This window comes from Diuraphis noxia, unplaced genomic scaffold (assembly GCF_037042655.1).
Source record: "Diuraphis noxia isolate RWA-SAM2 unplaced genomic scaffold, SU_Dnox_SAM2 contig0002, whole genome shotgun sequence".
Classification (NCBI taxonomy): domain Eukaryota; kingdom Metazoa; phylum Arthropoda; class Insecta; order Hemiptera; family Aphididae; genus Diuraphis; species Diuraphis noxia.
Genome location: NW_028301712.1, coordinates 40522096 through 40535751, shown reverse-complemented (window position 1 = coordinate 40535751; position 13656 = coordinate 40522096). Strand labels below are relative to the sequence as shown.

At 30.6% G+C, this 13656-nt stretch overlaps 1 protein-coding gene across 2 annotated transcripts in view; it reads left to right on the top strand.

Moving 5' to 3' along the window:
• Positions 1–13656, top strand: part of LOC107164394 (uncharacterized) — a 56854-nt gene that overhangs the window by 16146 nt on the left and 27052 nt on the right. For both annotated transcript variants that reach the window (XM_089220569.1, XM_015512204.2), the window contains exon 3: positions 846–1584. In XM_089220569.1, coding sequence (XP_089076695.1) covers positions 846–1584 — 739 coding nt within the window. The remainder of the gene's footprint in view (positions 1–845; positions 1585–13656) is intronic.

The following is a 13656-nucleotide window of genomic DNA, read 5'->3' as shown; positions in this document are numbered from 1 at the left end:
AAATAATATGAGTCAATATAATATTTCGATTTTAAATTCTATACGTATGGTTGTATAATTTTTTAACTTTTTTTAGCATATCAACTATAACCCAATCCTATTCGTTTCATCCCCGTATAATAATATTAATCACGAATATTCTAATATTTGAATTCAATAAGTACAATAATTTTCCGTGGATAATCAACAACATATAGGTTTATGAAGATCGATTTATAAAAATTTCACATTTTACCTGATTATCTGATACCATATAATATGAAGTATTTACTGATTAAACACGATAATCTTGCAAATTGTCTGTATGATTTTTATTATACTAAATAATTCCAATTCAGGTTTTTCATTAATAATGAATAATGATAATTGTTGTAATTAGTTCTAATCGTCGTCGAAAGCGACTGAAGTGTATAATATAATATAGCCATAAGTCGGTATAATAATTACTAGTATAGTTAAATTATTATGTTATATTACACTATGACTTTTAGGAGGTATCTAATACTTTTTTTTAGACACATATTTATAGAAACAGAATAAAAAAATTTGGTTAAATGGTTTTAAGTAAAAAAAAAACAAAGTTTCAAATAATATTACTAAATTATAATTCAACGATATTGATTTAATTTATATATATATATATATATAATATATAGGTAGTAATATTCACTAGTATTAATATTTTTTTATATTTGAATTTTAGAATAAATATAACTATATCATATATTATTTATATTTATATATATAGTCTCCAAAATCAAATAAATACTTGGCATTGGATCATAGGAATATTATTGCTATATACGGGACTAATCCGATTATGTTTCATGTTTACGCTGTTACAGAATAAATCCGATTTATGTGGATGACGAGCAAGTGCATCACCACAACAACAATGAGACGTGGAAGAACAAAAGTGGTAGTTCCGGGTACGACAGCCAACCGCCCTCGGACCACTCGAGCTTGGACAAGGGTTCACCGCCGGCCACGAAGAGTCTGAGGAACGGTACGTCACCACCGTCTTCGGACGAATCGTTGGGCAGTCCGGTGCAAAGGAAGTCGGCGCCATGGCTGCTGTCGCCCATCAAAGAGGGTGTCATCGACGTGCATCAGTACTGCATACCGCGGCCGGTGTGGCCGGGACATGCCGATAGTGGCGTACTCAGATACGCCGCGGAATCGGACCGCATACCACGGGTCAAGAGCTGCAGGCACTGCGCCCGATGCCGGTGCCGTAGTAATAGCACCAGCAGTAGCAGCACCAGTAGCACCAACAGCGGCCGTAAGCCTGCGGGTGGTATTGGTAGCGGTGGTGACAGCTTTTCCGGGTACTCGTCCGCGTTTGGCGGCGGCACCATCAGCACCGGCAGCACGAGCACCACCTCCAGTGGCGGTGGCGTCGCGGGATTGTGTTCAGACGACATCAACCCGTCGCCGGCCGGCAACTGTTCGGTCGTTTACAATCAATCGCCATTGGCGTTGGACCCTCGTTTCGGCGACGGCGTTGGCGTCAACAAGGCTCTGGTAGACAAATGGAATTCCGTCGACCTGAGACTCAACCAAAAGACTGATAACCTACACTACGTGAGTACATAATAATATTATTTTTATTTACTTATATCATTTTAATTTTCCACCCTGACACCGAACGTTAAATTATATATCATTATTATGCATACCTACATTAATAAACGTCTTGTGAATCACAAGTTTGTTTTGCGCGATGGTATTAAAAAAAAAAAATTAATTAATTCATACAGTACAAGAAAGAAAATCTATAAAGCGTATTTTACCACGCGCTTCGGAAAACTGTTGGAACTGCGTAGGTACATATCACCTACACATAAGAACGATGGTACAACTATAAAATTTCGCTCAGACTTCGTTTCAAACTGATAGGAATTATATAGAAGTTTACCATTTATCACGGAAGTCGACTGTCAGCAAGTTTCGCACAATCGTGCAGACAGCAGACTACCGACAAGTCATATAATATACGTTTCATAGTTATAACTTTTAAGCGATAACATATTCATACACGGTCAATAGATGTAGCGAAGTTTTGCGACCAAAGCCGGTAGCCGTAGTGAGCGACTACTTGCAGTTAGCTATCAATTTTATCATAATATACTTAACTGGCAAGGATTTCCCGAAGGGCCGATAAAACCCCTCCCCAAAGGAGTCGCCTCTTACCACCGCACCCTCTCAAGTGAAAATATATCCATCTCCATGAAAGTTTAAGGTGCTTGTACTGTAATTGTACATGTGTTTGGAAAATCCAAGTAAACCTTGGTCTAAAATAATCATGTGATATACATATTATTCAGTATTTATAACATAATAGATATAATTTGCTAGTACATATTATCCGTTCATAATTTGTACTTTAATTCCCATCCTGCAAGTGTCACAAATGGGTGATTTCTTAATTCAAAATATTCATGCTACTATTATAATATCATATTTATATACTTATTGTGCAGATTTTGTATTTCAAATTGTAAAATAAAAAAAAATAAAAAAATTTGTAGTTATATAATTCACGTTATGTAGATCAGTAGATCACGTATTCTTGTATACTATATATTTCTGCAGCGCTACTAAAATATTGAATTCTACAGTAGTATATTCGAGCATTGTATTTCTTAATTATCATCTATGGGTTGAATATTTTCTGTTCATATTTTTTCATATTGCTTGTTGCTATCTTCGGGAGAGAGGACATATTAAAACCAATATTGTTGTAACAAGGGGAACCTTAACGTCGATTTTTACAGTTAACTAAACAATTGGTGGCTACGCAATAATTAAACACTCGAAACTGCAAATAAATAAATAGTAAATACTATTGCATTGTATATTATGGTATATTATATACACATAATATACTGTGTATATAATACATCATACATGTATACATAATATATATAAACATAAACGTTTGGCAACTTGTAATTATACTTATTTGCAGACGCGACCATATGTACTTTATATTTATATACATCAAACGTTAACTGCTGTGTGTGTTCTTGTAATTACAGCTACTGCGAAGCGTTAATTCATGTTATCGAGTTTTTTGTTCGGATATGGTGGACATGCACAACAGTCAGTAGGTGGTTAAACCACCATGGCTAATCGTTTTAACTTTCTGATTATTGCAGCACTTGTCTTTCATATAGATTGTAGGAGGTACTTATTTACCTACTTTGTGTAGTCCTTAATTTTCTCGTATTTACCTATATGTACATTGTACTTAGATATGTACATAGGTATTTGATTATATTTTATACATTAGAAATAGACTTAATGATAGGTACTATACGGAGTACAAACGACGACAGTGCATCGTCCTTGTAACAAATTTATATTTATTTGTTTCTTTGATAATATCATCATCGTATAATATATTATGTTTGTGAATAGACATATTTTTTGTTCATCCCGAACTGAAAATAACGCAACAGATAACAATTAAGCTATATTTTTTAGGTACTTAAAGTTTTTTGATGCAATAAACTATAATAATAATATAAAATGTTTATAAATCGGTCTCTATTGATTATTGTGATACCCGCTTTAATTAAGTATATTATCATAGTATTATACATGTTCGATACAGCCATACTGTAGATTGTTATACCTACTAGGATGTTTACGCCACAAGATTAAATTTTAGTTTGAGTTTTCTAATCTAAGCTATTGTAGTTATCCGTTATCCGTTGTCACTAAGATACATAATGTAATTTCAGTAATTTCACAATAAAATTAAATGAGGTGGTTCAATATATTAATATACACAATAACATTAATATACACACAAACGCATTTATTATTATAGATTCGTCTTACTGTCGTAGGTATCTAGGTCTACATGAACGAATCCTATTGGCACTGAGAGGGAGCACTGAACATGCATATGAATGACAGAGTGCACTCGTAGTTTTAATAAGTGATTGGCCATAAACATAATATATTAATATATTATTTAATATTAATACTGTATAGTCTGTAAGATGCGGTGCGTTACACATTTACACCTTTTTATAAAAATTATATGTTGTTTAAAAGCCAAATATCACTCATCATATCTATATAAATATAAAGGAATTTTTCCTGTAGGGCTCTAGGTGATAACTCATAGGTTACCGTAACTCGATAGGTAGTTAAATAGCTTGGACTTTTGAAATTCGATATGGCGTAGTGGTTCTATAAGTTATATTATATATTATATAAGGCTGGTGGTAGTATAATAGTTTCCGGTCACTTCGGCGCTTCACATTGCCTAAGTGTACGCCATATGCGTGGTATGAGGTATTACGGTGTGCAAAATACGAGTACCCGATGTTTGTAATTTGTAATTATTTTTGAATTTATCTGAACCACCCGGCAAGTACGATCGCCTGCGTAACTGTTTGATAATCCCGGTACGACTGTCCGGGGGGCAGCGCAAGTCGAGACACCGTCCTTCGATTTTGCCCTTCGCGGACTATAAATATCGCGACGCGCACAATAATATAATATTATTATTATTATTATTATTATGATAATTCGCGCCACGAGTGAGTTCATACGCGCACGCGCACGTCACCACTGTACAATATTATTATGATTATACCGCGACACGCACTACCACAGTTACCACTACTCGCTATACCCCGCACTAGCAGGCTGATCACTGTTACCGCTATGTATCTATACCCACGACTAAGTTTTGCGTACAGGATAATCGCCGTATGCGACGATGAGATTTTAATCTATCGCCGCCGCCGCGTGTCGCGTACTAATATTTTGCATGTATATAATATAATGCGAGTACTGAGTGTGCATATTATGTGAAACACGACTGTCCGCGTGTCACGATCAACCGCCGCCGCCGCCGCCGCCGTGGCGAAATATCGATTACCTGTATACATTATGGCAGCAAGCTGACGATTATTATTGCGTCTAACCGTTGGCAATGAATTTCTGCAGATTACTGTTGATTTCCAAGCCATTCCCGCGGTGTTGGTGCACTTCTATAAACCGTGCCCAAATCGGGCGAAATTCGCAAAAATCGCAGCTGCAGGCCGTCTATAACCACATGAATATAATAATATGCTACAATTTTTACATTCAAATTAACGACTGTACCGCATCGGTTCAGGTGTCCCTTGATCGGATTGTTGGGGGGGGGGGGGGAGGGGCAGTGTGGATATTTTTGACCGTCTTTTAATTTCATAAGAGATTTCCCGTACCTTCATTCTGGTTACTGGAGAGCCAACTTATTTATATACTATATAGATTTACTTTCGTATGACTTTTTTTATTATTACTTTAAATATATAGGTTCATTTTATGTATACACATTTATTTCTTATAAGCTATTCATTGCTATATAATGTTTTTACTTTTAATAGTTTAGCAAATTAATATTTAAAAAATATCAATAGATACATTTATATATTTACAACCAGGAGAAGATTGCAGGAATAAAATAGTGTTATAACATATGAATTAAGAGTGTTATTTTAGATCGTGATTGTTCGTGTTGCACAATATAACTAGATTTCTATAATCAAAAACATTTTCTTCGTCAAATTCTGGTAGAACTATACTCAAAAACAAACTTTAATGTCTCCATCGAATAATGGAGTGTTGGGGTTACCAAGTGTCTAGGCTATTACACTCATAGCTTATGTCTTATAATTATTGAATTAAGTGTTGTGCGATTGAAGTGAGAGCGAAAGTGAGGTTTTGATGTGTAATATTCTTTACTGTATAACATTTTTCCATTAACCTTTTCTGCGCCAAAATAATTATGTGTGTAGTGTGTTTGATATAGATTATAGACTTTAACAGTATTTTAGTGATATTACATGTTACAATGTTTACATGCATAATAAAGTCTGAGATATAAACTATTGTTTTAGATTTGGAGCGGAGCAGTGAATGTAATGGTTTTTTAATGATGTAGGTATGTGGTTTTTTTTGTCTGTCATCGCTTTTAGAGCAATACAAATAAAAATCATCTTGATTTCTTGAGGATTTGAGGGTGGTCAATTGAAGACATTTGGATCTAGTTGGTAATTTGGTAGGTACTAAAGGGTTTCAATAGTAAAATGCAAAGGTGGGCAAGTTAATGAAAATAATTAACTCAAGTTAAGTTAAGTTAAGAGGACACAAGATCGATAAGTTAAAAGTTAACAGTTAACACATTATAAATTTAACTCGATAAGTTAAAAGTTAATATGGAAAAAAAAATTAACTTAACTCAGTTTAAAAAAAGTTAATCTATTTTTTTTTTAATTATTAAGTAAATCACATAAAGAGTTAATGTGTCTTTCTAGTTTCTAATTTATAAATTATAAATCAATTTGATTATGACAAAGTACGATTACGAACAACGAACAACGTAAGGGACTGGTCGATGCATGCGCACTATAATTCATAATATTGTATTATTGTCTACAGACTACAAGTATAGACCAGCATAATATTATCAATTATAAATAAATATACACTATTTACTTTAAACGATAATTTAGTTTTCAAGTTATTTTTAGAACTTTGTTTCCGATTTTCAGAATCTGGTGGTCAGCTGTATTTTTCTTATCGATAATAAATTTAAAATTATTGTTATTACTTATTTGTACTGCAAATAAAATATATTATACTCAAAATTATGTTATCAAGAAAAAGTATAGAAATGTTTGTGTTATTATATTATTGGATTATCTTTATTTTATACTGATGAAGTAATATTTACGTATAAACGAAAAATTTCAAAATGATTTTAACTTATTGGTTTTATTTTAAAATCAACTGATAAAAGCTAAGTTATTTCAACTGTAAATTAAACTAGTTAAGTTCATAAGTTAATTAGAAAACAAACTAACTAGTTAAGTTAAAAAGTTAAAAAAAAATTAACTTTTTAACTTAACTTTAACTTTTTAACTAGTTAATGCCCACCTTTGGTAAAATGTCTATACGTTTTAAAATATTCCGGTTTTTTTTTATTTGTGTACGAATTGTAGTTTACTAAAGTAGATATAATATAACAATCGAATTGAGAGCAAATATTATTTGTTAATTATGAAAAGAATCGTATATTAATATCTTATATTTAAATTATTATATATAATTCTCGCAGGTATTTCTATATTACGCTGTAGTGCTGTGCATAAAACAAATATCGTCGTACACAGTCAAAAATCAAAATATTGTCCAATACGCTTTGGACTTTGAAATACGTTTTGGATGTTATTAGGCAATGATATGTTTTTAGAATATCATTCGGAGATCAATAGTCTATTATATTATTTATTGTATCAATGTATCATAAACGAGGTCGTCCGCATGATTTGGAATCGATTTGGGGGGTATGCATTTTTGTGACTTGGATAATGATGGTGTTGTAATGGCATGTGTAGGTACAATAATATAATATTAATATACACGCATACGTACGTATTACACATACGAAGTAATACGCATATTATAGATCCTGTTTTTTTCTTTTTTCGATATCAGTTCTCTCCGCGGACTTGAGATAGTATATTTGTGTTTATCTTGGAATTTTACCATACACGATCTTCCCAGGAACCTTGAGATCAAGCTCACAGCAAACACACTTGTACATAATGTATATACATATCGATTACTTTCATCGGACCACGCGTACGTATGTATATATATATATTATATATACCCTCGGAGCTCCCTCCCAAAAACCAAACATAAAAACAAAAAGGTCCTTACGCTCGTGACCTACGATAAGTGCAATCCGATACGTATTATACTCGCGTATGTGTGTATGCTTATACCTATGCTGAATAGAGAATCTAACCAGTCTAATGTTTACGTGTTGGTGACCGTCCTTGCAAGGTAAACGGGCGTCCAGACTGGATACAACAATAATAATATTAATAATACTGCCCGACCTCCTCTCGCTGCCGCCGTCTCGACCACATTATATTATTATTATTTTTGTTTTCGTGTTTACAAAACTCAACATTTAATATATGAATCGATAAAATATGTATTATACGTTTTAATACGCACATAGAAATATAATAATTAATATTATAAGAACATATTATGTCCGCATCTTGTGGAAGCTCCACGGTCGAGTCTGTACATCCGGGGTAAAACCCGAAATCGTTTCTGAGTTCAAAACAAAAATATATGTATTACATATGATGCAAATATGAGATTTAAAAAAAACACATTTTTAGAAATTGTAATTTTTTTCATGCTATAACATTGTGATAAGTGATGACAATATATATATATATATATATATATAATAATATAATATACTATGTACATAAACTTAACAATGAATATTTTTTCACTCTAAAATTTTTCCGCCAACATTATATCAAGATTTTCAAGGAGGAAATTGGAATGTATCGATACGTATCGATTTAATTTTGACGGTTCAAGAAGTTACACGTTCAATATACGAGCAATATACCGACCTGCATTGAGCTTAGACTTCGATACGAGTCGGTATACCTAATACTATTCCCAGTCGATATGTATCGAATTCTTCTTCTTGAAAATTTTGTATATTATGAATTAAAGAATTATAATATTATAATTAGTTACTGTTATATCACTTGAAAATTTAAAATTACCTTATTATTATCTCTTATAATCTTATACCACATTGGTGTATTTACTATTTGTATATTATAAATGACTATGCTGAATTATCTTAAATTAATTATGTTCATATATTTTATAATAAACGTAATTAATTCAATAATAGTATTATAATAATACTATATTATTATTACATACTTAGTGTAAGATACAAAAGATAGGATAGACCTGTTGTATCCGTTGTTAATATTATTAGGTAGTTAAAAAATTTAAATATTTATTATTTATATATTCCTGTCCTAGGCTTCATCCAATGACACTTAATTCATTGTTTTAGATGTTATATTTTAATTAAATTCATCGTACCGTATAAGAAAATAACACGAAAAACATTTTGCAAACAAAAACCTTCACAAGACAATGCTAATGTAAGATAGTCTTATCTAATTTGATAATTACCTTAATTAATTTAACCCAATGTTTAAACTATGTCAAAATGAACGGATCCGCTGTCGTACTCACATTATACCTCTATGAATGAGTGATGAGGAATTATTGTAACGCTCTGATTATATTGTTAATTTAATCTGTGTACAGTTACTACATAATATATGAGTAATGACCCCCTCCCCTGAATAAAAAATCATAAAAAAAATAAAAAACTACCCTGTAACGTTAAAAATATACATGTATAGTGACGACAGTTATAAAATATTAAAATATACTTTGTGTGGAGTATTGAATTTATGATAATAATAACAATGCGGATCGAGTGAGCATGATATATATTATATTATATTCGGACAAAAGATCAACACATCAATACATATGGGTATACTTTTATTAAAGTCCAATATTGCTACTTTATCATGTAATAAATAGCTATTGGCTAGTACATTGAATAGTGAATAGCATACTCTAAATGGGCCATTTCATAACAATAGTTAGTTCTTTAAAAAGTGTATAATTTACGATCACACACCGTGGTAGTACGAATTATGGTTTTCATCGTATTTTATGTAACCAACTATATATATTATTTTTAATTAGTTTTCACGTTGTTAAACTTATCTACGTTAGAATAATCGTATGTTATGCTATATATACTGTTGTAAATAGTTATAAATTATAATAATATAGTTAATATAATTATACAATATACATTATGCATATTATTATATATAATAATTATATAGATACTTTAATTTCTATAAATAATAATATATTCTAACTAGTTTTATTATTTTTATAGTCCACATAATACAACACAAAATTCTTTATCCCGATAATAATTTTTAATCCAAATCGTGTAATATAAGTATTACTAATCAAATATAAGGATCTATTCTCATATGACATATTATATATATATATATATATATATAATAGGTATCTAACAGGTTAATAAATAACTGCAAATTTTCTCGATTTAATTGATGACCTTAAAATATATCAATTCATATTCTGTGTATAAGTTCGTTAAAAAAAGTTATGTATTAATACCGTTATGTGATTATGTAACAGGAAAAGTATATTACTATTATTAATCTAGTTACCCATTATATTTATTAAGAAATAGTAATTACCAATTACAAAACATCGTTTTTGATGATATTTATTTTATCTTTAAAATTTATTTGACTAGAGATAATTGTAATATTAAGTAGGTATTTACCAAGCAATCTTTTACTCTAAATCATATCTGTTAGACAGTTGAAGGTTTTTTGCATAGAGTTAGTTGGTGCCTGGTGGTTTATGTAGTCAGGGTGAAATCATAAAGTCGATGGATAATAAAAAAAAATTTCAAATTCTAATAATTGTAAGGTCGACGTCTGTTGTAAAAACGATCGCACAAAATGTTTTGTGTAAACAAATATTATTTTGACGAGTTGAAACCAATTTTATTCCTGAAACCCATATGACAATCACAGGTTTCAGGAATAAAATTCATGTAATTTCATCTAATTAATTGATGTAATCGTAGTATAAACTAATAGGTATATATTATATTATTATTAAATACAAGCCATTGCTAATTAAAAAAAAAAAAGTCCATAATATAAAGCCGTATTAATACATGACAACATACAACGCGTTAGCTAATACATATATATATATATATGAAGTGATGGCTTAATATTATAATGTGACACATCAATAGAGGCATATAGCTTTTGATTTTACTATATTAATATAAATTATAACGGAGTCACTAATTTACACAAATCGAAAAATATACTATTTAAAAAAGTGTGTGTCACTCTGCAGTCTGCTGCATAGTAGAGATGGATAGTATAGGTCACTATAATGGATGTATTAAATTTGAATGCAATGACAGGTATCATTGTACACAAAAAACGAGTCTAGGATACATTATATTACCTATATTTAAATTATATCATAATTCCATGCAAATTTTCGTGATTTTGACATATTTCGTAAACATCATTTGGACTTTAAATGCTAATAAACAAAAATTGTGACTAACGATTTCCGATTTTTTTTTACAACAATAAGTAGGTACACCTTATAATAAACCTTGTATTAAATTTTAAAGATTTTTGGAGAGCCAAATTTTTTTTAAAGGCATTTCAAAAAAAAAAAACTTAGAAAAATCGAAAATATCATAAGATAATGTTATATGTCAAAATATTTTTGAAATTTAATCGTAAATATATAACGGTAATATAAACATGAGGTGGAAATTCAAGTATTATAATGATTCATTTTTGAGTTACAGCAAAATAAAAAAAATCAATTTTGTCGAAAACTGATTATGTGTAAAAATCCCAAATTTACTTTTGACTCCCCAAAGTACCAACCAGATAAATTTTCCTTTTCAAAGAGGGGCTGCAGTCAAAAATCAAAGCATCGTTTCTACTCCAAAGCGGCAAAGCGTGATGACAGACACAAAAAAAAGCATACATTATTGTAAAATCAATACATTCATCACTTCATTCAGAATCTAAAAAACGATTTAAACAAACGACTTATCACATATAGAATATAATCATGTAGGTATTGCGGGCGTTCAAAGTTCAATGATTTATAATATTTTAATGTTTTAAGCAAAAAATTTATTATTTGATTATCTTACTACAAAATGTATTAAATATAAATCCTAAGGGTTCCTTAATTATTACTTATAATTAGTTATTACGTAGTATTTAGTGATTACTTATTACGTAAATATAACATTCTACCTTGAGTAAACATTTCGGCATGGAATAATTAGATACCATTCGGAGAAACCCTTAACTCTCCCTCTCCAAAAAAAAAAAGATAAAATGTTAAAAAAACTAAAATTTCTCGCAAGATCAGTTTTTAATAAATCTATTTTGTTTCTATATGTTAAAATTCAAAAATACATAATTTTAATGACTTGAATTAATAATCAAAACATCTTGGCTTCTTTGTTTTATCTACTTATAGAATGTTGGAGTTGTTTTTTTCGATTTATATATTTTAAAATATTGTTGTAATTGAGTGAAAATTAAAAAAGCTTGGAAATATAATTCAATATAGGTTATTTATAATTCCAACAAAAAGTTAAAAAATTTAAATAATGCCACATGCATTTTATTGATCAATGAAGTTTAAAATTTTAATGACATTGTAGGTATATATTCAAGCATTGTTATTTTGCAGTTATTATTCAAAAACATATTAATATCAGAAAATTGAAAAATTCTTCTATAATATTAATTAAATTATAATTTTGCTATACACGAATGAATTTTTTGAAATATTTATACTAATTTTAAGGAACCTTTTTAAAGGAAGTTTGAATTTTTGATATTTTTTTAAACTGTTGATTAAAACAATTTTATTTAGTTGGTCAAAAAAGCTTGAAAATCGATTAAAAGATTCCACTACGTAAGTTTTTAGCGTAGGAATTTGAAAATATTAGAAATCCATAGGCAAAACTTATTTTCATAGACTTTTATTTCTACGAAGTGATGTGTATTACGCCCATCTCTGATTATAAATGATTATAAAAAAGATTATTGACTCTTCGCGGATTGTAGTGCATAAATCGAAACCACAAACGGCTCTCCGGTTCCCGACAGATATAGCTGTTAAATATAATTACAGGTGATTGCCTATCTCATATAATATTCTCGTCCTCAAGACATACCGAGAGTGCAGGAGCTTTAGCTTGTAATGGTGGTGGTTAGACAAGCCTATATATTATAATATCCACACACATACCAATAACAATGTCACAGTTCATACATATATGCAGTTATATCGCGTCACGAACTGCACGCGGACGCTTATAGGCCGGAAGACGAAACGCTCTCTGCATATTATGATAATTATATATATATATATATATACACAATACATTACAAAAATGTGCGTAAATAAATACAAGACACGATCGCCACTCCGCGTGTTCATTATTATTGCAAGTACCTAAGCTGCAGTATTATACAGATACATTATTCACACCATCAACCAATATTATGCATGCAAAGGAAGACCATAAGTATACTAACCCACGGGATTAAATGACATAGCCGTTGCAATATAATATACGATGGGGTTGGATGAGACTTATGTGTGTACGAATACCCGGTAATAAATCTTCAGACCACTTATTTATATACCTATACCTCCATATATTGTAATACAGCAGATGGATGCCGCCGCCCAATTAGTCGTGAAGATTCAAATACCTATTATTACCGCACGACCGCAATGACGGTTAGGTTAATATAAAATATACACCACTAACGTATGCCACCTATAAATATAATGGTTATATATGATATACCTAAAGTATACAATATATAATATATATATATATATATATATATAATGTGCGTGATCCCAGTTTATCGCGGTTTGTAAGCCAACAATACCGCCTGTTGCATGCCTGCAGTATAGCTAATATTATATTATTATGGCCATTATACAAGTATCTACGACCGGCGACCATTGCGCAACAGCGACGGCGTCTCGGTGGTGTGGTGACACAATGAACAAGACGATGTTTAATGTTATATTATATTATTATATATAATAATATAAACGGTTTATGGGTATGCGCGAGATGTGCTCGTT